Raw genomic sequence first — 27,769 nt, forward strand, 5'->3', positions numbered from 1 at the left:
GGGAGTAGTGACCTTAGGGCAACAACCCACCCAGCTAACCTTCCAACTTGTGGAAAGGAATTAAGGAAAAACTTATGTAAATTTGTGATGGTACACACCTTTATACCAGCACTCAGGAGACAAAGGCAAGGGGATATATGAGCTTGAGGCCAGCTTGTTTTTCAGATTGAGATTCAGGATAGCCAAGCTCAGGCAGTGAAGGAAACCACTGAGAACAGAAAGCTAGATATGATGTAATTAAATGAGGGAGGAATGTTATAGCCTCAGCAAGCTACAGTACCTGGCAGCTTTGGCCATATGGTTCTGGTTTTAGAGTCAAGGATAGAAGAAAGGGGTTATGAAATCTTCCTCTACATTTAAGGAAAGCATCTGAGACCAGGCATGTGTCAGTGGTATTCCTGCATCGAGGTCTAGAGAGGCCATTACATGCAGCTATGAAGTTGAAGACTGACTGCCTTGGAGACCCCAAGATGTTGGAGATACCAGAGTAATGAGCTACTTGTCAAGAAGAGCTGCTAACAGGGAGTGGAACCAGCCCAAAAGAAAGAAGTGTGCTGCAGTCAACAAAGCTGAAAAGAGTTGAAGATCTGAAGAGAGCTTTGACATCAGACATGGAGATGCAGGCTTGGGAGTTTACCCAGCTGGTTTTCAGTCTTGCTTTGGTCCAGTATTTCCTGACTATCCTCCCTTTCCTACCTTTTGGAATGGTAATGTATATACTGTTCCATTATATGTTTAAAGTACATGATCTGCTTGTTTATTTTGATTTTACAGGGGATTACAGTTAAGAGATTGCATGGATCTCAGAAGAGACTTTGAACTTAAGAATTTTAAATAAACAAATGAGCAGAACACCTCTAGACCATGGAATTAATCCCAATTTTGTAACAGATGGAACAAGTTATGGCTTCTACATCAAGAAAAAGCCAATTCATTCAAAAGGCAATAACTCCAACACGCCTGTGTCTTGGCTTAGTCCTTCATCAGAACCCTTGGTTGTGATAGGTTGACCTTTATCAATGATGGTTGAATCCCTACTGCACAATCCTGTGGCTCCCAGCAAGAACGGAAATGAAAACAAGACCCATCCTTTTGTTGCATACAAGAAACACACCACAACATCAAAGATAGACGTTACCTGAGAGCAAAGTACTGGAAAAAGATTTTTCAACAAATGAGTCTAAGAAACAAGCTTCTGTAGCCATTCTAACATGTGGTAAAATTTAGTTCAAATCAAAATTAATCAGGCAACATGAGAAAGGACACTTCATACTCACCAAAGGAAAAATCAATCAAGATGATGTTTCAATTCTTAACATAAATGCCCCTAATACAAGGACACACATGGTAATAAAAGAAATATAACTAAAGCTAAAATCACACATTGATAGTAGGGGACTTCAATACCTCATTCTTACCAATAGTCAGGTTATCCAGACAAAAACTAAACAGAAATACTGGAGCTAAGAGACATAATAAACAAAATAGACCTAACAGATATCTACAGAATATTTCACAGAAACATGGAAGAATATACCTTCTTCTCAATACCTCAAGAAAATTTCTCCAAAACTGACACATATTCAGCCACAGGAAAGTCTCAACATACACAAGAAACTTGAAATATCTACCTGTGTCCTATCAGATCACCATGGACTAAAGCTTTATTTCAACAACAGAGACAACAGAAAGCCTACAACCTCAAGGAAACTTTACAACTTCCTAAAGAATGACTACTGACTGGATCAAGGCAGAAATAAAGAAAGAAATTAAAGAACTCCTAGAATCAAAGGAAATGAATACACAACATACTCAAAGTTATGGGACACAATAAAAGTAATGCTAATAAGAAAGTTCACAGCACTAAGTGGCTACATAAAGAAATTGGAGACAACAATAAAAGAACTTCTAGAGATATCGCCATCTCTGATTTCAAGCTCTATGACAGAGCTATAGTAATAATAACTGCAAGTATTGGCATAAAAAACAGACATGTTGATCACTGAAATATAATCCAATATCCAGAAATAAATCCACACACCTATGGACACCTGGTTTTTTATAAAGAAGCTAGAAATATACAATGGAAAATGAAAGCATCTTCAACAAACAGTGCTGGTCCAATTGGATATCTGCATGTAGAAAAATGAAAATAGATCTATATTCATCACCTTGCACAAAACACAAGTCCAAGTGGATAAAAGACCTCAACATAAGAATAGATACACTGAACCTGATAGAAGAGAAAGTGAGAGATAGCCTTGGCTACATTGGCAAAGGAGACAACTTCCTTAATAGAATATCAGTAGCACAGTCATTAAGACAAACAATTAATAAATGGGATCTCATGAAACTGAAGAGCTTATGTATGCAAAGGACACTATCAATATAAAAAAATTACAGCCTAGTAAATGGGAAAACATTTCAAACAACTCCATATCTGATAGAGGGCTAATATACAAAATATGTAAAGAACTTGAGAAACTAAATACCAAGAAAACAAATAATCCAACTGAAAATGGGGTACAGCCCTAAACAGAGAATTCTCAACAGAGGAATCTCAAATAGCTGAGCAACACTTAAAGAAATGTTCATCATCCTTAGCCATCAGTGAAATGCAAATCAAAATGACTCTGAGATTCCATCTCACACCTGTCAGAATGGCTAAGATCAGTAACAGAAGTGACAGCTCATGATGGCAAGGAGTAGAGCAAGGGGAACACTCCTCCATTGCTGGTCTGAGTGTATTACAGCCACTATGGAAATCAATATGGCAGTGATATCCTCAGAAAACTGGGAATCTATCTACCTCAAAACCCAGCTATACCACCATTCTACCACAAGGACACTTTTTCAACTATGTCCATAACATCTTTATTCATAATAACCAGAAAGTGGAAGCAACCTAAATGTCCCTCAACCAAAGAATGGATAAAGAAGATGTGGTATATTTCTACAATGGAGTATTACTCACTGTTAAATGAATGACATCATGAAAGTTGCAGTAAAATGCTCAGAGTTAGAAAAAAATCATCCTGAGTGAGGTAACTCAGACCTAGAAAGACAAACATGGCATGTACTCGCTCATAAGTGGATATTAGTTGTTGAGTCAATTATAATCATGCTACAATCCATAGACCCAGGAAGGCTACCTCACAAGGAGGGCCCTAAGGGGGACTAGTGGATCTTCCTAGGAAGGAAAATAAAAAAGATTTTGGAAGTAGACTGGGATAGGTGGCAATGGGAACAGGAGTGATCCAGTGAGGGAGACTAATGGAGGGAGACAGTATGGGAATAGATGTCTGGAATTGGAGGGCATTTGGTTGGGTAACGTAGAAACCTAGTGCATTAGAAACTTGCAGGATTCTAAGAAGATGACTCTAGTGAGGACTTGTAGTAAAGGGGCATTTGCAGCATGAACCAGCCACCCTCTGTAAACAGGCAAGACTTCCAGAGGAAGGACTAGAACAACAACCCAGCCACAAAATCTTTGACCTATAATCTATCCCAACTGCAAAATGTGGTGAGACACTGGAGAGGTAGAACCTACGGGAGTTGCCAACCAATGACCAGTCTAATTTGAGACCCACATCACTAGAGGGAGCCTATGCTCATTACAGCCTGGATGACCAGGAGGCTGGAGAGCCCAAAGATCTATGATAAAAAAAATCAATAAAATGATTACTAATAATGTTCTTATATACTCATAGATCTGGGCCTAGTTCAATCATAATCAAAGAGGCTTCCACCAGCAGCTGATGGGAGGAAATACAAAGACCCACAGCCAAACATTAGGTAGAGAGCCCACACTGGAAGTCTCCATTGGGTCACTCCCCTTAGAACTTGGCGAAGCCTGCAAAAATGAAAGAAATGTAGGAGCCAGAGGGTTCAAGGACACCAGGAGAACATAGTCCACAGATTTCAACTAATTAGGTCTGGTAAAGGCTCACAGCATCTGAAGGAGCAATCACAGAGCATGCATGGGTCTACACTAGGTCATCTACATATATGTTATTGTTGTTTGCTTGGTGTTTTTGTGGGACTCCTAACAGTGGAAGTGGGGGTGTCTCTGATTCTTTTGCCTGTTCTTGGAACTTGTTTCCTCCTGCTGCATTGTCTCAGGTAGCCTTGATGTGTGGATTTGTCCCTAGTCTTATTGCATCTTGTTATGCCATGTTCGGTGGATATCCCTGGGAGGCCTACATTTTTCTGAAGGGAAACAGAGGAGGAGTGGATCTGTGGGAGAGGGGAAGTTGGAGGGATCTGGGAGGAGTGGTGGAAGGGGATACTGTGGTCAGGATATATTAAAAAATTAAAACTAAAAACAAAAAATCAATATGTTTATATTGCAGATCATACAGTCAAATATAAAAATAATTATTAGGTCTTTCAGGAGAATTATTAACATAACCATGATTCTAAGAATGTTCAAGCCTCTAACTGGATGCCAGTTTGACTAGCACCTCAGCAATAGTCAATAGTGTTTAATGGAGATGTATGATTGTTCAGTGCATATCATTGTTGGAGGATATGAGTAGTGGAGGAAATACAAATACGATCATTAAAATGCTGACCACAGTAGTCTATGCCAGAGCAGTACAGAAACCCAAGAATATAACATACTGTTTATCTCATTTGATACATTAAGAAATATACCCTTCCTATCCTCCAAGTGTACACTTTATGAATTACAGAGCCCAAGCATATCTCTTGATAATGCTACAAAGGTCACCACACACAACTGTGAAATTAGTGCCAAGGTTTAAGAACGGGCAGTCTTGAACACTCAGCTTCCCACCTTAGTCTCTACAGGAGCGTTACTACTCTGCATCTTAGGTTAATAACGTTCTTGCTTGTTTCACAACAGTCTGTTCCTTAGGGAACAGTTCTCCTGGAAACTATCACACACCTTCAAATACAAAGGATCATATCACCTCTTATGTTTTCTCTTCCAGCCTTAACTTCAAGGATGCTCATTGCTAAAAAGACATTTTTATTATCAAACTACACTGTTACCTTAGTAGAGATATTTCTCTCCCATTATCTTTTGCTTGAATTTCTGGTTATTCATGTTTTTTTTAACTTGGATTAATATCTTGTGCAAAATAGGCTTTTCAAAATGAGAAAATTATATTTGCTTATTGAATTTTCAGATTAACTTGAATTTTTCATAAAGTCTAATCTAAAATAAGCTGGTTACAAATTATGTCAGTTGTTCACAAGTGGTAAATTTGGAAGAAGTTTAACACATCTGAGTAGGGACCATTAGTGACAAACTATCTTAACTCAGCACAGTATGACAAACACTCCACTAACTGCAGACCCATCTAAACCAAATACAGGGTTTAAAGTTTTCCTGTTTGCCTTTAGTGATTCCACGTTTTTCCTCCTTGGCTTTTCCTCGATGTTTCTCTTCTCTGTCACTTTTAGTCACATCCACATTATCCTCTAGTCCTTCCTTTGGGAGTGTTTTAGGGAAAAAGAAAAAGGGGATGCTGGTCAGGATATTCACTCCAGCACAAATCAAAAAGCCGACCCACCAAGCACCGACCCAACGTGTATCAGTGGGAGTTATGGTCAGGTCATCTGTGGATAAATACAAACATTTTATTAGCTTGCACCATTCCTTCCTGTGTAAACTGCAGAAAATTATTAAGGATCCTAAGCCATCTAAACACAAAAAAAATTGTATATTATTGTAAACTTGTTACCCATTAATTATTCTTATTTGAACCTTGTACTTCTGATCCTCTGCCTCTGCTTCCTAAATGCTAGGGTTACAGGGACCTGCCATCTGACTTGGCTAGTTCAAACCTTTAGAAAAAGTGTCTGCCCTTGATCAGTTGTAATTCAGTAAGAAGAAAGGTTCTGGGGTGCTGCGTGGTGTAAAAGGTTTAAACTTCATTTCAAAAAGACAGGAAAAAGATTTGAGGCATATCTAATGAACTGACTTTAACCTGATGTGGTCATATCTCAAAACATCACAGAAGGAGAGGGAGAGGCTAGAGAGACAGTTCAGTGCCTAAGACTTATTGATGCTCTTGTGTAGATCCTGAGTTCTATTCTCAGAACCCACATTGAAACTCACTACTGTCTGCAATTCTGATTACAAGAGATTTGAAATCCTCTTCTGACCTCAGCAGGTACACACACAAACAATGTGCATGAGCACACACAAACACACACACACACACACACACACACACACACACACACACACACACACACATATATGTAGATAGATAGATAATAAAATAAAATATCACATGGTATCCAATTATTTTTTCTTTCGTATATTCATTAAGAAAATTAATTTTATCTAGCAGTATAGGTTATGTATATGAGTAGTAAATGAGTATTGCTATCTGTCTTGTGAAAACTTTACAAATTGGTGCTTATCACATAACAGAAAGAGCTATTTTATTATCCACAATGACTGCCTCATTGAGAAAACCCTATGTGAGTAAGTCTTTTGAGAGCAAGTTGTGACTGAAATGTGCTGAGAGATTGGCAGACTTTTTATCAGAAGGTGACATTTTATCTTTGTTTCTGCTCCTCTTAGGTTAGCAATCTGTAAGCAGGGATAATTGTCAACTGAGGATCAAAGGAGGCAGTGGCATAGCATTCTGGAGCATTCTCCCACATTCTAGGGACTGGACTGTATAAATACAATGTATTACCTGTATTCACAGACCCAGCATCTACATAAATGTTTGCAGAAAAGGTTGCCAACGTAAGTCCAATTAAAGGGCCAATGACCGTTCCAATTTTTAAAATCCCTGGAAGAAAGCAAAGACAGGAAGTTACATAACCACACAAAGAATTTTCTTGCACACACACACACACACACACACACACACACACACACACACTCACACAAGCATTGAGATTGAATTGTTTTCAATTTTATTTTCATTTCTTTGCAGAGCTGGATATCAAATCTAATAGTCTAGGCAAGTGCTCTAGAACTTGGCTACACTCCCAACTACCTCAGATATTTTTATATTCAACATATAAAGAAATTAACCTTTGTATTATTTTACACATACATATATTTATTTCTTTAAATATTGAGAAACTACCATTGTTTCAATATGAGTTACTGTGGATTACCACTAGAGTCTGAAAGAACGCTCAGATGCAGGGCATGGTGGTGAATCTTCAAGTCATCTGAAGTAGAAATATAGCTCATTACTCATTCTGTTTTGCTTCCCAGTCTCAAGATTAATGGTTTTATTCTACCCATCCTTCCACTATAATGAGCTGCCTCTTGGCAGGCCTCCAAACCACACATTTTAGTGACATAGGCCAGAATTCCAAAGCTATGAGCCAAATGAATCCTGCTGCTAGAGTTTTCCTGCCTGGCCCACAGTCAGGATAAATCTCTATCACCCACCAGTCCCACGGCCGCTCAGACCCGTCCAAGTAAACTTATATTGGTTACAAACTTTATGGCCGTGGCAGGCTTCTTGCTAACTGTTCTTACAGCTTAAATTAATCCATTTCTATTAATCTATACCTTGCCACATGGCTCGTGGCTTACCAGCATCTTCACATGCTGTTTCTCATCATGGCGGCTGGCAGTGTCTCTCTGACTCAGCCTTCCACTTCCCAGCTTTATTCTCCTCCTTGTCCCACCTACACTTCCTGCCTAGCCAATGGCCAATCAGTGTTTTATTTATTGACTAATCAGCAACACATTTGCCATACAGAACATCCCACAGCACTGACTTGCTGCAAAACCTACAGTTAGTCTAACTGAGATTTAACTATCTGAGCTTTCTCACAGTACCCAACAGAGATAACATCACCCCCTAAACAGCAGGAAGCAATTCTAAGAAAACGACGCCCCTTCTCCCTTAGGTTTCATAATTCTCAGGGTTATGGATGATGGTTATAGGGTTGGGGATGGAAGGAAATATTAAACTCAGTATTCTTAAAAAAAAAAAAGAGAGAAAAAAAGGAAAAGAAGAAATGGAATGGATAGGTATAAGATATTATGGTAGATTATTGTTTATACTAGTAAACAAATTTAGTAAAATAGCAGCCTTAAATAATTTGCACTGTACAAGCCGGGCGGTAGTGGCGCACACCTTTAATCCCAGCACTCGGGAGGCAGAGCCAGGCGGATCTCTGTGAGTTCGAGGACAGCCTGGGCTACCAAGTGAGTTCCAGGAAAGGCGCAAAGCTACACAGAGAAACCCTGTCTCGAAAAAAAGAAAAAAAAAATAATAATTTGCACTGTAATGGATTCTTATATGTTGATACAAATGTAAACTATTTTTATATTCCTGTTTAAGATAATTTGTATATTGATACAAATACAGAACTATATTTGTTATAATGTACATATATTTCTACTCTTATTTGAAATATTTGCATATTGATACAAATGTAAATTTATATCTGTCATACTTTATGTATGTTCTACTTCTGTTTAGGATATTCGGTATATTGATATATATTTAAGATTATTGTCATATTGCATATCGCACTATATACTCCTACCTCTGTTATAACATCTTGTGTATTGTCACAATTTTGAAGTCATCGTTCTTTACCATACACTTGCTTATAGACTATTTACCTTGTTTACATGAAGTCTTAGTCCTTAGGTTATTTTGGTAGATATGACTTATAGATTTATAGTCACCTATGCTTGTCATCTCTATAGTTACGTTAGTTAGGTTATCCAGATTTACAGATACATAGGTCAGAGGGACAGGTAATCTTCAAACACTTCATAGACCTAGAGAATATGGCATTTAAATAACTTAGAATTCTGTTGATGTGAGACACAATTGCTCCTGGCTGCACCAATTTGATCCCGAGAGAATGTTGGGCTTCTAAGACATTTCCATTTGGAAGTTTGTCTTCTTGGCACAAAATGGCCTACTGGGCAAAGAACTGCCCTTGCCTCGACAGCTGACAGTACAAATGCAATGCTATCCTTTCTGGACAAGCAGGACTCAAGGAAAGCGACCACTGTACTCTGCCAAGACAGGGTAAGATGGTCTTTCAGAATTCCTGCTTCTGAAAATGGTCTGTCAGATACTTTAGGTCTGTAGCCAATTTGAATGCACCAACAATGCTGAGAAACATTAGGTGACTGTCCAGCCTGCCAGCTGTCTCGGTCTACTCTCGCAAGATTCCCGAAAGTTGCTTGCATCCATCTACCATTTCTCAGGTACCATTATATTCCTTCTCAGGTCTTTGATGGGATTGAAGACTAGCAGTTATAGTTACAACTTAGTAGATAGAACATATTAAGTATTAGATTCAGGTTCTTTAGGATAGGACACCTTTTGGAATGATCTTTGTAACATGCCATTTACCTATGCTCTATACTTCTCTGGATTTTAGTATGTGTTTCTTGCTTGATATTGTTTGCATTGGTTGTAGTTCCATCTTATCTAGGTCATTATCCCTCATTATTCCTGGACAATATTTGATAACCATTCCTTTGTATATAGTCTTGTATTAGGTTAGAACTTTCTTATTTAGATAAAAAGGGGGAGATGTAGTGGGTAGCCATTCCAGCTTTGATCTGGAAGTTCCAACCCCCACTGAGACTTCGGCAACTGTCACGCCTACAAGGCGGGGCAAGGGAGGCGCCTGGGGACCCAAGATCTGGATCGGTGGGTGCGCTCTGGTTCCGGGACCCTGGATAGTGGAGGTGGACCGAGCAGAGCTCCAGAGAACACCGCTGGACTGTGATACACCTTCCCCAGAACCCGTGACCTACCTATCCCTTAATTTGTAAGTTACACCATTAAATAAATCTCCTTTTAACTACGTGGAGTGGCCTTAATAATTTCGCCAATAGAATCCTTTCTCTTCATAAATCATTATCTCACATATTTATTAATGTGATAGAAATCTGATTGTCACAGAAGCTTTATCACTTAAAGCCACATTCCAAATTCTCTTTTACGCTGAGTAAAGGCAAAGACTGTACCATCACAGGCAGTTCCATCAAAGCCATGATGCGAGCAACCTCCTTTTGATATTTCCATAGCCCTGTTTTCAAAGGGACTCTGATAGTTAGCTATAATTTTCACCTTGACACAATGTTGAATTACCTGAGGGTAGAGTCTTAATGAAGTATTGTCTACAATGGGTTTACCTGTGGCATGTCCATAGAAGACATTAATTAATTAAGTTAATTGATATGAGAAGATGTAGTGGGTAGCTGTCCCAGCTTTGACCTGGAGTACTACCCCTAGTGAGGCTTCTGGTAACTGCCATGCCTACCTATGACCTGCCCCTGGGGTGGGGCTGAGAAAGGAGCCCTTAAGACCCAAGATCCAGATGTGCCAGCCCTCTTGGTTCCTTGTGATCCTGGATGCTGGATGGCAGACCCAATCAGAGTTCTCCAGAGATCCCCGCTGTACCACACCTCACCTTTCCCAGATCCTGTAACCAACCCTTTTACTGGCTGTAAATTACCCCAAAATAAACCTCCTTTTCACTACATGGAGTTGCCTTGTTAATCCCCACATTAAGAAGCAGCAGCCCACTGTGGGCGGCTCCATTCCCTAGTCGGGGAGTCATCAGCTGTGTAAGAGTGGGAAAAGAGCTGAGCACAACCAAGCAGTCAAAGACATAAGCATGCATAATTCACTCCCTCTGCTCTTGTGGGTGTGGCCAGCTGCTTCAAGCTCCAGCTACCGTGACTTCTCTGTTCACTTACAGTGGTGAACTGTAAGCCAAATGAACCCCTTACTCTCCAAAGTTGCAATTTCTCACAGCAGCAGAAATGAAACTAGCACAGCTTCACAAGCAGTGCGAGCTGTGATGAATTTCCTGTGATGTGTCTTCATCAAAGCTCTTCTCTTGAAACTTCCTTCCAAAGAGAGAATGTGTCCTCATAACAGCACTTCTCTTGGATGCTATCCTGGTCCTCTTTCTTTTTTACATGTTTTTTTCATTTATTTTACATGCCGACCACAATTTCCCCTCCCTCCATTCCTCCCGTTTCCTCCGCCCAACTCCCATCTACCCACTTCCCCTTCCGCTGGTCTTCTTTCTTATCTTATTATTGTTTTCATTTTTTTGCTCCCTTCCAACCTCACCTGGCTTCTTTGAAACGACCACCAGCATCTCCCAAATTATCTCTGCTGAGCCATCCCTACTCATAGAAAAACCAAATACAAACAACTTCAACTTCTGTCTTCTCTTTACTTTAAATTTTGTTTTTTCCTCCTCCCCTGTGGTTCTGTGTGTTAGTCCTCCTCTGTGTGCCTGACTTCTCAGTACCAAACCCTTCTGTCTTCCTTGTTCTCTCTAACACTCCGCACTGTTTGATGCCCTCTATCCAATGATTCCTGCAAGATTTCCAACTCCACTGTTCATTCCTGCCCTCCACTGTCTGCCTTGACTCCTCCCTTCTCACTCTGCTCAGATCTTCCTGATTCTAAGATCCTCTCTTGGCACAACTGAACTCCATCATAGACGACCTTTTCCAGTTTTGATCTTTATTTTCCTAATGTACTTGACTTTGTTGGCCAGCTCCTTATCATCTGCTTCCTCCTAACAGCTCTCCAAACTATATGTTTACTGTGCTCTTTCTTCCCATGGAAATATTGTTTGACTTTTCTTTCTTTCACTCTACTCACTAAGTAGAAGAATCCCCCACTGTGTGGACCTATGGATTCAAGGTAAATATATGTCTTCCCAAGGCAACTTCATTTATTCTTGATTAAACTCATTGTCTAGCATAGATAATTCTCAGTTTTTACATTTGGCTTCTTAAGCCATAGAGGGATGCATGAAAATGCATTCCTAATTTCTTACTTGTTTTTCAGTTAGTTGATTATTTATATATATAATATTTATGTAATTACATAGCTATTTATTTATGAAACTAAGCTATTTACATACTAAATGGAAGATTCAATCATTATGTATCTTACTCACTTTACTATAATAATTATATTTTTAACTTTTTATTGGTTCTTTGTGGATTTAATATTATGTATCCCTATTGCATTCATCTTCCCATCCCTTGGTATCTACCTTCTGCCTTTGCAATCCCCCCCCCCCGAAAAAAAGTAAAATTTAAAAGGAAAAATTCCTATTGTGGAAGCTGTAGTGTGACACAGTGAGTCAAACAGTACACCCTTTAGTCTATACATCTTTACTTGAGAGTGTTAATTGTAATGAGTCATTGTTCTGGGAAGAGGTCTCTGGCTTCTGCTGTGTTATAGACACTGGGCCCTCACTGGCGCTCCTCTTAGATATCCTGTTGTTGCCCTTCGATATCCTGCAGCTTTGAATCTGCAGGACTGGCCCCTTCTCATGCTCTAGCAGTTTCATAGATGGGGTAGACGTTGGGGTGGGCCAACTCACATCCCTGGTTCTGGGCCTGAGTAGGAGGTGGGTTGATGAGCCCACAAGCTCTCCCATATCTTTGACCACCAGAGCAAGCTCTCCAGCACTGCCTTAGCTAGCTCATCCAATGAAGCAGGAGGCAAGGGGCGGGGCCAGTTCTCCTGCTCTCACTCCCTCACCCTCAGAGAGCAGGCTCACCCTCACTCATACCTCCAGAGCCAGCTCTACTGTGTTGCCCAGGTGAGGTGCAGGGCCCACTCTCCTGAGTGCTGCATCTGGTGAGGGGCAGGGCCTGCTCTCCTGCTCTCATTCCCCAGAGGCCAGCTCTCCTGCCTGCTGCAATGGCAAGGGACAGAGGGCAAGAAGTGGGCAAGGAGGGGGAGTGTGGGGGTGTGTGGTCATCTCTTCCTCACCCACACCACTAACTACATGGCAGATGAATAGTATGGTGGGCCAGCTCTCCCACTCTCATATTCTCGGGGCCAGCTCACCCACACCCCACCATCACCAGAGTCAGCTGTACTCTGCCGCCCTGGAGAGGTGCAGAGCCCACTCTCCCAAGAGCTGCAGTCAATGAGGGGTAGGTCCAAATCTGTGAGTACTACCCTCACAGCCATCATGGTAACAGGAGCCCTGGACATCAACACAGACTGTGGCTGCAACAGGGCTGTGGACCCAGACATGGCCCTTGGCAGCAGCCCAGGCCCAGATATTACCATGGCCCCAGGTGTCAAGCAGGTCACCCACCTCAGCAAGCTCCTCACTGCATTCACCTCTTGAGATCTGCCTCTCTCCATAGAACACAAACCATTTGCCTCTCTCTCTCTCTCTCTCTCTCTCTCTCTCTCTCTCTCTCTCTCTCTCTCTCTCTCTCCCCCCCCCCCCCCACCACCATATGTTTGCTCACCATAATGACATGGCACTGAATGGGACTGTGGTTTCTCCTACCTGCCTGGGGCAAGTGGCCCCAGGGGGGCATGTGGGTCTCCTTCACATGCCCAGTCCTAACTGTGCCAGGCGAGCATGTGCTTTCTTCTCAATTATTACATTTCATATGTATATAATTTTTCCCTAGAGTTTTGATAAAGAAATCTATATATAGTTTAACAGTTTATTGTAGGAAAGTGCTTGTATTTTTTTTCTTAGTTGTCTGTGAAGAAATCTAAAGAGAATGACTAGATACACACCTGAAAAGATTATTGTCAAACTAGTAAGTTTCCAGAAAGTGGAAAAGTTATTTTTTATAATTTAATTCATCTTGATTTATCTTAAGCTTATTCCTGTGATCTCTTATTCCCTTTGGTTTCTGTTTGGTTGGTTTTTTAAGTAATATGTATACATATAATGAAAAATATACCTATATACAAGATTATGGATGATTTGTAATCAACTACAGATGGATTGACTCAAGAACATAAGCAAATTATTCATAAAAATTTAGATCATTTAGAAGAAAACATAAGAAGGTGAACACTAAATTGACTCTTGCCTGCAAGATGCACAGTTTTTTTTTTATAATTTCAAGTAATACAACTAAAAGAATGACTTGGCTATTTGTTAAAGAACCCTGTCTAGGCTGAGGGGTTATAAGGAAGGACACTGTCATTAACTCCACAGAGGATCAGGGTGCAGAGCCCCGATTAGTAAAAAAGTGCAGATGGAAAATAAGAAATCAGTTGGTGAATATGGTTGAGAAGACATGATTATTCAAACAATATTTTCAATACTGCTTTAAACTGCAAAAATGCAAAAAGAAAAAACCCACAGGGCCAGGCAGACAGCTCAGCAGGTAAAAGCACTTGTCCACCAAACCTGGCCTGAGGATGGCAAGCCGATTCCCAAAAGCTGTCTTCTGATCACCACACTGGCATGAAAGTGCACACACAGGCAGACACACACACACAGAGAGAGAGAGAGAGAGAGAGAGAGAGAGAGAGAGAGAGAGAGAGAGAGAGAGAGAGAGGCGGGAGGGGGCAGACAGAGGGAGAGAGACAGAGACAGAGAGAGAGGGAACAAAAAATGTAAAACTATATTTTAAAATACTACAAACACAAAATGGCCAATAATGAAGTTGTAATAACTTATGGATGAAAGAATAAGAACATAAAAGCAGAAAAATAGAAAAGAACAATTGAATCTAAGAAACATGTTCCAGGAAATATTGCTGGATCTCTAACGGTTTAGGGATAGTGTGGCAGCATCAGAGGACTGCAGGGTCCATAGTTCAGAGGGATCTCTAACAGTGAGAAGCTGCATAATGAAGCAGCTTGTCTGGATCTGCCATTTAATTCCCCCATTGAACAATCTTATGACCAATGGTTCCATAGCACTCAGCTCATGGCTCTGGAAACTATAATGTGTCCAAATCAATAACTGATTTCTACCCTATGCTATGCTAATAATGATCCCAAGTCTGGTTTTCAAACTTACCAATATATAAAGGGGAGTTTTCAGATTTGGCAAAATCTTCTATGTAGGAAATACCCAAGGGCATGATGGGAGTTTCACCAGCTCCACGGATAACATTTCCTACCATTACATATATCCACATTGAGGATTTAATTTCTTTCATGCACTCTGCATTGAAACAGAAAACTGGATGAGTATTTTGACAGTTAGTTCAAATTTTTCTGTAATAATTCTAAAGGGCACAAGCTCATGATAATCATTCAGTGACTTATGTTACTGTGCTATGTAGGAGGTTTTCTTTTAGGGGGCCACCAACCAGTTCCCAAATCATGGCACAGAGACTTCTTATTAGTTATGAATCCTTGGCCTAGCTTAGGATCATTTCTGCCTAGCTCTCTTTAACTTAAATTAACCTGTCTCTGTTTCTCTACCTTTTACCTCAGGGCTTTTTTATTTTTCTTTCTTTCTGTATGTCTTACTTCCCCGCTTCCCCCAGTGTCTGGCTGGTGGCGGCTGCCTGACTTCTGGTCCCGGGTGTATCCCTCTCTTTCTTCCTTATTCTTTTCTCCTTCTCTTCAATCCTCGATTTCTCCTCCTACATATTCTCTCTGCCCACCAGCCCTGCCTATCCTTCTACTGCCTAGCTATTGGCTGTTCAGCTTTTTAAGAGACCAATCAGGTGCTTTAAGCAGGCAAGGTGAAATAAATGCAAATCAACTTTACATAATTAAACAAATCAGTAGAAACAAATGTGACACATCTTTACATCATTAACAAAGGCAGCAGAAGCAAGGGTAACACACCTTCACATGGCTAAAGTAATATTCTGCAGCACAAACAAATGTAACACATCTTTTCCTAGTTAAAATAATAGTTCATAACAATGCTGTCTGTGAATCAGTGAGTCACCCCTACTGTGCATTTGAAAGAATACTTTGCAATGGAGTGTAAGTGCTGTGCTGGAGCCAGTTCCCACTTGGGTGGGAGAGATGACTCTACAGATAGACACCACTTCCAAAGTCAGTGTTCAGTTCACAACATTGTTTGTGAGAATCTACACCATAGAAATAGGCAAACAATGCAACCAAGGACTTCCTGTCACCTCCAGGGACTCGGTTTTCCAGCAACCAGTGGACCCAGTAAGCTAATATGGGCACCGCCTGTATCCTCCATAACTTTGAGGAAGGAAAACTAGCACATGTGTGTGTCTCTAACAATTCATTCTGTACTTACACAACACAGACAGAAATTGGAATTCTCTACAGCCTCAATTATTCTGTAAAAACCAAAGAGTTTTACTGAATATCAAATGTGTTTTTCAATAGATTCTGTCATTTACTATCAATTAAATATCGAGACAGTTGGAGTAGTAAGATGATCAAGGGAATAACACAAACTAGGCCAAAGAGAACTGAAAGGCAAAAGGAGAAATCTTTGAAAGTTTGCATGCACCTCCCAAATTTATTCGAAGCTTAATGAACTTCCACTCTCGAGGGAATCTAGACATTGTGTTTTCAAGGATGTGAAGGACAATATACCCTGAAGGACTGGACAGTGGCTGCCCATAAATTTCCTAAGCACTACTGGATCATAAGGTCTAATTCTTACTCCTTGTTCAGTAAAATCAGTTTCCATCTCTATGTACTTGGATTCTTATCTTTGATGAACATGATGATTTCTGTCTACAGATCACAGGGAGACTGTAAACGCTCCTTTAAGGCAGAACTGAAAGTATCACACACTGCAAGAATCAAGTGCTTTGCTGGGGCTCTGCACATGGGAAGATTTTAACTTATCCACCATAATGCAAGGAGCACAAGGGGAGGTTTTTTCAAAGGTCAGTGTAGGAGGTGAGAACAGGCTAGCATTGAGGCCACTGTTTCTGGTTGCTTTACTTAGAGGGTTTCTGAGGCTCAGAGATTCAGAGATGGCAGTTCTTTGATTCTCAAGTTTTTTGATCTCCATAGTTTCCCTGAGAACAGTGACAGTCCAAGCCTTGGAGACTGCTGCAATTTCTGTGGTATGGATCCATGATAAAAAGGAGATGTTCTGGCCTGAGGTGATTCTGCTGAGATAGATCCAGACTAAGTGTCCATGGGACTTGTTGGGTCCTTTAGCAAATGTGAGTTTTGTTGGAACACAGCCAAAAGAGTGATGCATGGTCAACAATACCCTGGGGAACTGTGAGAGAGGCTCCAGGTACAAAGGCAGAGGGCCCTTTACCTCAAGTGCATTTCATTCCCTGGATTGTTCATAGACATTATTTTGTGCTGCCTGTCACAAACAATTGCATTCAATTTATAAGTTATGTTGATTCTTGTTGGAAGAGAGAACATAGCTATGGAAGCCAACCTGGTCAGTGTGCCTTGAATCTGGATATGCCCTCTGCCTCGCTTTCACACTTTCCCAGATATAATCTATAGTATTGCCAGGCAATTATGTTTAAACTGGCCTGTCCTGAGAAAGTTTTGGAAAGGGAAGCTCTGTTAACATTTAATATGTGCTTACTGATGTTTATTTACATGTGTTTCTGATCCCAAACGACCCTCTTGAGACCATTGCTTTCATTGTTTCATTCGTGTATAGAGTCCACTGAAACTGAAGCAAGGTTGTCTCAGCATCAGACTGTATTCGCCCCATTCTTCTGAGTTCTCAAATCCTGATCCCAGGTACAGCAGATCTGCACAGGTCCACTGAAAAGTCAACAATTTTAAAACTTCTTAAAAATGTATATGTAAATTTGTGTACCTTCATGTGCATATGTGCAACTTATGTGTGCAGGTGCCCAGGAGGGCCAGAAGAGGGCACCTAATTCCCCAGAACTGGAATGGCAGGGGTTGTGAGCAACCTGATGTCAGTGCTAGAAACCAATCAGGCCCTCTATAAGAATCATGTGCAGCTATGAATGGAAATATCCAACAGAGGCTCCAGTATTAAATACTTAGTCCCCGTTGGTGATGCTATTTGAAGAAGAGAAGCAAGACTGTCACTGGAGATGAGCTTCAAGAGCTTAAAGCCTCACTCGACTTCCACTTTGCTCTCTCTGAAAATGAGGTGTGAGCTCCTCATTTCCTGATCCTGCTGCCTTTCTCTCTGCCTTGATGAATTCTCATCCCTCTAGAACAGTGAACCATCTGGTAGACTCACTGAAATATCATATATTTATATTACAATTTATACCAGTAGCAAAGTTACAGTTATGAAATAGCAACACAAATAATTTTATAGCTGGGGGTAACAACAACATAAGGAACTATATTATATGATCAAAGCATTAGGAAGGTTGAGAATCACTGTCCTATAACCATAAACACAAATAAACTCTTCCTTGTATACATTCCCTTGGTCATGGTGTTCTTCAAAGTCAAAGAAAAGTAACTAACACATACAGTAAGTACTTTTACACAACATCTGCCTGTGTCTGTGAGTCATATTCAGAGACGGGTCACCATGGCTCTCACATAATCATCAATGAACTAATCTGTTGATGGAATCATGAGACTAGCAGTATTGATAAGTACTAAACAGTAGGAGGTGGGTCTAATTGGAGGAAGTTGGTCATGGGGTGACATGTCCACAGAAGCTATATCTCACCACTTCCTGTATCTTGTTTTCCATTCTTCCTGAAGAAGTGAAGAACAGAATCAGCCAACACTCATGTCACCATGATACTCTGTCCATAAACATGGAGCCAAGTTGCCATGGGCTGAACCCTCTAAAACAGTGAGTGAAAACAAACCTTTCCTAACTTGAGTTGTTCTTTGGGATTTTGATCACAGTGATGTAAAATTAATAACATAGCATATGAAGGGCAGGAGCCAGGAGCACAGTGCCTGGGCCCCTAGGAACTGAGGGAACTCAACTGTTTGGTTAAACTGCAAAGTAATGTCTCTGTTAAAGAAGGAAAAAGAGACTGAAAGACAAATTCCTGGGTAATCAAGGAATTCTGAACTGTGACGTAGGAACCTACTTTCCCATGGTGCATCAGGTGCACAGCACAGATCCGGAGAAGCCTCTTTCTGTTTATATTTCCTGTTAGACAATCTTTGTCATAGTCAGATTTTGTCAACTTGACACAAATCTAGATAGACCTGAGAAGAGGGTATCTCAACTGAAGACCTGCCTTCATCAGATTGGACTGTGGGAATGAATGTTTATGAGGTGTTTTCTTCTTGGATAACTGATGAAGGACAGCATAGACCACTGTGGGCAGTGCAAGGCCTGGGCAGATTGGCCTATGCTGCACAAAAGAGGTTACTAAGCAATCCAGTATGCAAGACTCATTGGTGAACTCTGCTTTGGTCTCTACCCCCCAGGTTCCTGCCATGGCTTCCCGTAAGATGGACTGCAATTTGTAAGCGACAGAAACTCTTACCTTATCTGAGTTGGTTTTAGTTCATGTTTTATTGCAGCAACAGGAAACCAAACTAGGCCAATCACATAGATCTCATCATGAGTCTAAATCCATCTTTCTAAGTCATCTTCCCTTGTGGACTAATTCTGCAATGGTGGTGGAGTGGATATCTTTGGCTTATTTTTAAAACACCCACTTTAGGAAACAAAGGAGTCTTAATAAGTATAGTCAAACTCAGGAGGCAGAGTATTCTATGTTATTAGACAACTTCCTTTCCTGAAGAGGGAATTAAAGTTTGTCCATTTGTGTTACATGCCTACTAAACCCAGTGTCATATTCAAAGCCCTTAATAAAAGTGTATTCTGTGGCCCAGTCTTGAGCAGAAAGCAATAAGAAGCATTAGTCAACCTGCTGGGTCATGCGTTGGCGTTAAGGTCTGGGTTCTGTCTCCCGAACACAAGAAGCTGTTTGAGGACAAGTTGCTTGCAGGTGAAATTGTTTTTTCATATTCGTATCTGTGTGGACACAGGAAACATTGCTGTGAGGAACTGAGTGCAATGAGAGCATCTGCAGATTACTGACTCCTGCTCCCTGAAAACACAGCATCCAGAGCATGTGCAGACACATTTCCACAGCAGTCATTGTCATCATCATAAAAACTTTAAACACACACACACACACACACACACACACACACACACACACACACACACACAAATAAACCAATAAACAAACAAATAAATAAATAAGTAGAAAAAGAAATCTAAATCATTACAATAGGCAAGACAGGTATCTGCAGGAATAAATCCATAACTGCATGAATTGGGTATGGTGTCCCATGCCTGACACTTTAACACTTGAGAAGTAGATATAGGAGAATGAAAAACTCAAGGCCACCCTCAGCTATACAGCAAATTTGAGGACACATGGCCTTCGTTGAAGCCTGTCTCAAAGAGAGAGAGAGAGAGAGAGAGAGAGAGAGAGAGAGAGAGAGAGAGAGAGAGAGAGAGAGAGAGTTAGAGAGAGAGAGAGAGAAAGAGAGAGAGAGAGAGCACAAACTTGAATGAATAAAGGTAAGAAATCAATATCATCGAAAGAACTTGATAATCACCCAAAATGTACCTCTTCTTTACAGTTAGCTTTCAATTCTCTACATGTAAGGTGACATCGCTTTCAGATCCTCTAATGTCAACTCTGTGGTTTCTAAATGACTGTTTCCTAGAAATAATTGGGCTGAGATAAAGAACAAAAGAAAGAAAAAGAAAAAGGCTCCCTGAAGAAAAATTAAGAAGACAAAAGCTTTAGAAAGACACAAAACAATATAACAAATCAAGACAGCTACTCTGCATTCTCTGATCTGTGGTCCTACCCTTCTTTTCTGAGAATTCAAACAATCAATCTCCTGTGTGTTCATTAACTCCAACAGAAGAAAAAGTTCACATATCATAACAAGAGATGACTGAATCCACCTGACAATACAGTGTCATGGGACCAGAAATGCTAACAGCAAAATACCAAAGTATCACTACTTAGAAGGCAGCAGCAGGAGGACTGCCCAAAGTTTAAGGCCAGCCTGAGCTACATAGTATATTCCATGCAAACCTGGGCTATATAGCAAATCCCTGTCTCAGAAAGGCAAAGCAAAGGGGATCTGGAGAGATGGTTCAGTGGTTAAGAGCACTTCTTGCTCTTGAGAATCCAGCTTCATTCTTCCAGCACCTGCATGGTACCTGACCACCACCTCTAACTCAAGGAGAAACCCTTCTGATCTCTGTGGGCCCCGGAAGCACACATGGTTCACACGTATTCATGCAGGGAAAACTCTGACACACATCAAATTGGTGAAAGATCTTAAAAACAAAAGGAAAGATAGAAGAAGGAAATGATGAAGAAGAGTAGAGGGGAGGCAGGAGGAAGAGGAAGAGGAGGGAAGAAGCAGACAAATTCCTAAGGAAAGAATGACGGGGAATTACAAGGAAATGGCACTGAGCTGGCCTAGAGGTTTGCAGTTCAGAGGCAGGTGGAGAACAGCAGACATCAGCGAGAGGCATGCCCAGGACAACCGTGCAGCCCTGACCTGTTCTGAGGGACGTTCACCCTGCCAGCCTGTGAGGGCTAGGGAGACAGTGAGAGACTCAGAGAGTCATTCTAATGGAGACATGAGCTAAGTATTCAATCTAGATAAAGAACTGAGCTCCATAACAAAGAATAGCATGACTCTGTGGTAGGAAATATTATTTTGTATATCATTGAATATTAAGGTGTTAAAACTAATAAGACCACAGACAAACAGAAGAAAGAACTGAAAACAAACCCAAGAAAGCAAGAAAGGGGGTAAGAGTTAAGAAATATAATTTCACTTTTATACTTTCCTGTGTTATGATACATTGGTAAACATAAAAACAAAATCAGCCTTGACATTGGTCTATCCCTTGCTGACCCATGATTATGTCACACTGTAGACCCCTTGTAACTGTAGGGTCTAAATAGTCCTGATGAATGACTCAGCACAAACTTTGGCAGATTCAGAGAATCTGTTCAGGTGTCTCAACTTCATGAAAGCAATGTCTCAAATTCCCACTTCACAATGGACAGGTTGAGACCTGAAATGGACCCAGGCTGCAAGAGTCACAGATCATACCAGCAGAATGGAGAATATATCTTCTTATTTCCATATTAGCATTCTGAACTTTGGGGAAGCAGTGCTCCTCCCAGAGTGAAAATTCTGAGCCTCATTTTCTGTAAGTGAAAGTTGAACCTAAAATATCATGAAGGACTGAAGTACTTACCGGCCCATCAGGAAATGAGGTAGCGACATTAAGAAACACCCTAGGCCCATAACCACACATCCAACACCAATCATGAGAGGCCTGTGCAGCTTCATTCCAAAATAACTCATGAATATAATCAACAAAAGGTTTCCTAGGAAAGGGGAATAAGTATGCTTGTTTTAGTAAAGTAATAGCAGATCTTAGTCAACAGCCTCTCCATCATTTGGACTCAAGGGTTCATTGTTTAAACAACTACCTTAAGGATACAGGGATGGGTGCTTGGGAGCTTTTGGACAATTGTGACCCTGAGGGAAGGTTCTGCTCCAATCTGGAAAATATTAAGGACTCTTTCAGGATTGTGCAAGTCCTCCACAAACCACATATTTTTAGTTTGATGAAGATATTTACTCTGCTCATACTGTGCATAAAGGAAAGATCAGAAAACTCACACTTCTTTGATGACTTAGCAATCTCTAAGTGATCTCAAATACTTGAAAGATATATAAAGACTTTGTTTTTCTTCAAATTCTACTTCTGTCTAGCCTGCTATCTAAGTAGAAGAGATGCTGTTTTATTTTGTATGATGCATGCCCCACCTCCATATCCTTATTGCACCTATGACAGCCTGTCTCCCTTTCTAAAAGCCCTGTCAGTGTGGTCATAATGCAGAAGGCAATGTTCCAGGACACTCACTGTTTGAAGTCTCTGGGCATCTTTCTAGTCTATGACTATACCATCCTGAACACACTGAATCTTATCTGAAATCTCTATTGTTTGAGAGGAAAAGCATCCCTTCCTCACATTAGGCTTAGATTGCCTTTTATATTGCCTTGCTGTGTCCTTCAAGTAATTGATGGGAAGGTGTGGGGAAAGAGGTAAAGTGTTGCCCAGGCTAGAGGAGATTGTGTGCAAAACTATCTGACGAAATGCCCACCAAGTGCTGCATTCACCTACCAATGTGAATTACTTCCTCTCACAACTATTTCTATTAAGATTTCCCCAAGTCAACCTATCACATCCAATGCTGGTGGAAGGAGTTAATATTTTCTAATTTAAACAGGACTTTTTAACCTTTAGTCTAAAAACCAGAGTTCACAGAAACTAGCTTTCCCAAGAAACTCAAGTTTTCTGGGAACTGGGAGAAAATTATTTTCCATAATCATTAACTGGCATAAACATTTCTGTTCATGATAAAGTAGGAAGCAGTAGTGACATGAGCAGCCATGATTCCATCACCAATAGAAGAATAAATAGTGGCTTCTGACATCACAGTTGTAAATACTGCAAAATGTCATGGAGCCAATAATCACTTGAAATTCAGATCCAGATAAGGTTCACCTTGCTCTTTAAAAAGCACGAATATTCCTGGTTTATGGGTTGTTTAAATGTCCTCATAATTCTGCTTCAGTGTAACTGGCTTCCTCTTCAAGTATATAGTTTCATTTTATGCAATTAAAATATTATCCTGAAATCAGATGGCATTAGGTTTTCAATATGAGTCCTCAGCATAGAAATTTCAGTACCCTCTTCTAACCCTATACTGGCTCTCTTCCACCAGAGGGATAAAAGATACACTGTAGAACAATACACAGACTACCCATTTCACATCCTAGCACATCTCTCCAGGATCATGCTCTAACACATTTCACCTTCCCATAGTACAGTGCTGACTACATCCCCACACAAACCATTTGATGGTTCATCCTCTGTACAAATCTCCCCTCACATTTACCTGTCCACTTCTCCACCTGGAAAAACTTTACTCCTTCAGGAGACTGACCTCCCTAGCACAATGTGTTCTGTAAGACCTTGGATAACCAATGGGCTGCACTTGCTGCATCTAACACACTAGAACATGACTAATTCTGTGAAAGGTCTATGGAAGGCGTTCATCCTGACTGCACTGTGAAGGCCAAGGACACAGGGGGCAGAGCAAGCACTAAGGAGATTGATCCTGGAGACAGGATGGAGCATCCTCAGTGTGGGTTAGGTACTTCATAGTCTTGTTGTTTTGATTAAATACATTAAAGACAATTTCACCTTGAAGGAAGTAAATAACAAGAATAAAAGGCTTCCAGGTCACTTTGTCTAAAGAGGGCATCTTTCCCTCCTTTACCCTTTATACTCTCATATCCCAGTTCTTTACACAAATTCAGGGGCTAAAGTTCATTCACTCCTCTTAGCAATCGTGTCTGACACAACTCAAACACAGGAAAGCACCTTCATCTTACAGGTGACTCGGAGTGGAGAGCTGCCAACCTCACAGACACAGTGGGGGAGAGAAGCACCCGCTCTCTTCTTCAGTTCCTCCAGGCTCCCACAGCAACCTTGAAAATGCCAAAGAAAAGCCCTGAGCTTCTCTTTGATTTACCAAATGATAGAATTAGATATTAATACACTAAATCTTCAGCCTCTTGTCAAAAAAAATGTGAGGGTATGTGGCAATAATTAGATGCTATCCTGGAGATATTTAAATAGTGCTTTCTTTACAACCAAACCAGGCTATTCAATCACATCAGGAAGCATGTACCTCAGTCAGATCAATAGTCTAATGCAGGAAATAAGGAGAGAATGTCAATGTTTAACAATAAATAAATGTGAAAATCACTCACCAATCTCAAAGCTCCCATTGATCAATCCAACTATAGATGTGGGGATATCAAATTGTCTCTCTATTTGTGTGAGCATGGAATACATATAAGTTCCTGATAGGGATTTGGCTACATATGCTACTGCCAATGCCAACAGAAACATCTACGAAGAAAAACATTTAAGAAAAGGTGAGGACTTCATTTTCTGATTATATATCCTCGATCTACTGATAAAACAGCCTCTACCATGAGGTGGAGGATTGTATCCAACATAAACAGTACCTGAACACCTAAGAAACTTTAAAGTGTAATCTCCACTCGGTCATGGTGTCCTAACTCTGGAAATGCAGGGTTAGAATAGCTGGTTAGCAGTGGTGAGTTCTGTAGTTGGGTATGGTTTTGCTCATGTATCAGTGTCCCTTATTCATATAGAAAGACATGGAGTTATTCAATGTAAGACACAGCTATTGATGGCTCTTCAGCAATATACTGTTATCCTCGGGACAAGTGTTGTCTACTTTAAGGAAGGGAAGGAACAGAACACAGAATTATACCACGGCGTCATTTCTGCAGCAAGCCTACTCTGTTCTATCTGTAGGAATGACAGGTCTCTGGATGTCCTTGACCAGTTCAATACTTGCTGGTTTTTTGTTTGTTTGTTTGTTTGTTTGGTCCTCTTTGTCTACATTCTTGAGAACAAGCTACATTCTCACTGATGGAGGCAGCGTGACCTGTTCTATTTTTCTTCCTGGGGCAATATGCCCTATAACCCTTTATCTCAGTAGTCCAAGTGGTGTTCATGGCATGAAAACACAGGACAGAACATTTTGGGTTCTCTTGGATGCAGGATGAAGTGTGGCTATGTCCTGATAAGACTCCCCACTACCTGCCTGTTACTAATGAACCCTCTTTGAACGATGTAGTAAATGAGCTTCCTATTTTCCTCAACTTCTCTTCCAGCAGCTAGTTGATGGCAAATGTCATCATCCCAGCCTCTGGAACTTCTGCAATATAGCATCTGAAATAATAGGCAAATTATACTGTGTTAGATGAGTATTTACTGCTTGTAAATTTATTGTCACCAGTACCAATTAATTTGGATAAATGAGAACAGAAATAAATGAAAAAAAAAGAATTGGGAAATGTGAACACCAAGTTCAGTATAACTCAAAATGACTCTATGATTGTAAGAAAGTAACTCCAGCTCTAGAAGTTTGTATTCTAACTCCAAATGCCATTTGCAGAGAAGTTCTCTCTTCCCACTACAAATCCTTCAGAGGATGTAATTGATACTTGATAATTTTCACATGAGTTTTATAATTCAGGTCCTATATTTAAAAGCAAGATCTATCAAATTAAAAAAATCAAGCTTAAGGAGATCTTTTATTTGATTTGTGTTTTTGAAGAAGAAAGTTAAGCAGGTAGTGAGCACACTGCTCTTTGTCTAAAGCATTAGGTTCTGGGCAGAAAGTGAATGAAACTAGTGTCAATGTTGGTTCAGGTCCACTGCTACACAACATCTGTATTTATAAAGCCAGCCTGCTGACTGCTCACCTCAGCACTCTAGAGTCTGAAGCAATTTCCTTTGGAACTTAAATTCCTTTTGTTAACACAAGTTCACATTTGGTGATGCAAAGATGCCTTTGGAAATATGAGAAGGACAATTGTCTCTAAACTACTGAAAACCACCAAAACAGTGAACAGAGTGGACTTTCTTTCTTTTTCTTTTTTTTTTCTTTACAAAACAGTGATTTTAGTATTGCCAAAACTTGAAGAAAATATTTGTCTGACTGGGTCATGAAGTCTTCTTTGCGTATCATTCAACAGAGCACTTCTGTTGGGGAACTGTTTCCTAGCTGTGACCCCTGACCTTCTGTCAGGAACCCCAGAGGGCTGAGCACTGGGGTTCTGACTTCTGACTTCAGACTAAATTCCACAACCTATACATTTTAAATGTAATACATACCTAAAACATTTTAAATCTCATCCACATTTAAAATCCTCTAAAGCATTCTTATTAAGTGTCTTGCTTGAATTATCTTGGTTAGACATTCCTAATTATAAAATCAATTTCTTTAAGGCAAAAAATTAACAACAACTTGGGTAAAATGGCTTTTGTGTTGGAAAACTTCATGTAATCTGAGCAATGTTACAAGGACTATCAAAGCTTAATTAAAAGACTCTCATGCACATATACAGGCATACAAGCTAACAATCCATACCTTGATCTTGGAAAAACATCTTAGCCCATGAGTTGCAACCCTTTTCTCAGGTTCTGCCATGTTTTTCTTCTGATTCTTTCCAGATGTCTATGCTTTAAATGTCTTACTGCTGTCTTTGCAAGAAAACAGACAGTTGTTAATTAAATTATTTACTGAACTGTAACAAGTCATTCTTTTTCTTTTCATTTGAGGTTGAATTGTTTTTCTTTCTTTTTTTTTCTGGCATACATTACATCCTGACTTGCAGTTTCCCCTCCTTACATTCCTCTCAGTCCCTCTCCCCCCTCCCTCCCCCATCCATGCCTTTTCCATTTCCCTTAAGAAAAAAAAAAAGCTGCCATTCCAGGGATATCAACTAAACATGGCATAATAAGTTACAAGAAAGTAAACACAATCCCTTATACCAAAGCTGGACCATGCATCCCAGTAGGAGGACAGTTGTTAAATTATTAAACCAGACAGTTGTTTATTTACTGAACTGTTACAAAGCATTCTAAAAAAAAAAACCTCCCTTAAAGCCGGGGTGTCCTACTCGGGGTTTCTATTACTGTGAAAATACCAGGACCAAAAATAAATTAGAGGGGAAAGGTTTTACTTTTGCTCACAGTTCTATATCACACTTCACCACCCAGAAAAGTCAGGGCTGAACTCACAGCAGCAACCTGAATGCAGGGCAGATGCAGAGGCCATGGAGGAACGCTGCCTCCTGCTTTGCTCCCCAGGGCTTGCTCATCCTGCTTTTTTTTACAAACAGACCTGTCTGCCAGGATGGCCCCAGCCACAGTGAGCTGGACCCTGTCACCTCAGTCATCAATCAAGAAAATTCACCACAGCCTAGACCATCAGTCAATTATCTGGGACATTTTCTCAGTTGAGGTTCCCTTTTCCCAAATGGCCCTAGCCTGTGTCACATTGACATAAAACTTTCCAGCGCAGCTGTGTAGGTGGTTCACTGGGTAACATGTTTGATTCCTAAGCTCAATTTGAATTCTTAATGACCAAGTAAAGAGCTGAGCTTCTCTGCATCTGCCTGTAATGCCAGTACTGGAAGAACCCAGACATCAGGATCACTGCAGTATGCCAACCTGG

At 40.4% G+C, this 27,769-nt stretch overlaps 1 protein-coding gene across 3 annotated transcripts in view; it reads right to left on the minus strand.

Moving 5' to 3' along the window:
• LOC128099495 (solute carrier organic anion transporter family member 1A5-like) overlaps positions 1–26,740 on the minus strand; it is a 40,908-nt gene extending 14,168 nt beyond the window's left edge. The window contains exons 1-7 of one of the 3 annotated variants that reach the window (XM_052721443.1): positions 26,681–26,740; positions 24,480–24,621; positions 21,886–22,018; positions 19,505–19,611; positions 14,764–14,910; positions 6,681–6,779; positions 5,365–5,586 (exon numbers count right to left, since the gene is read on the minus strand). In XM_052721443.1, the coding sequence (XP_052577403.1) occupies positions 5,365–5,586; positions 6,681–6,779; positions 14,764–14,910; positions 19,505–19,611; positions 21,886–22,018; positions 24,480–24,621; positions 26,681–26,740 (910 nt within the window). Of the gene's footprint in view, positions 1–5,364; positions 5,587–6,680; positions 6,780–14,763; positions 14,911–19,504; positions 19,612–21,885; positions 22,019–24,479; positions 24,622–26,680 lie in introns of those variants that run through there. The other 2 variants (XM_052721444.1, XM_052721445.1) reach the window with 2 other exon arrangements.
• Positions 26,741–27,769: the final 1,029 nt, after the last annotated feature.

This window comes from Peromyscus californicus, unplaced genomic scaffold, assembly GCF_007827085.1.
Source record: "Peromyscus californicus insignis strain IS unplaced genomic scaffold, ASM782708v3 Scaffold_6__1_contigs__length_162567912, whole genome shotgun sequence".
Taxonomy (NCBI): Eukaryota; Metazoa; Chordata; class Mammalia; order Rodentia; family Cricetidae; genus Peromyscus; species Peromyscus californicus.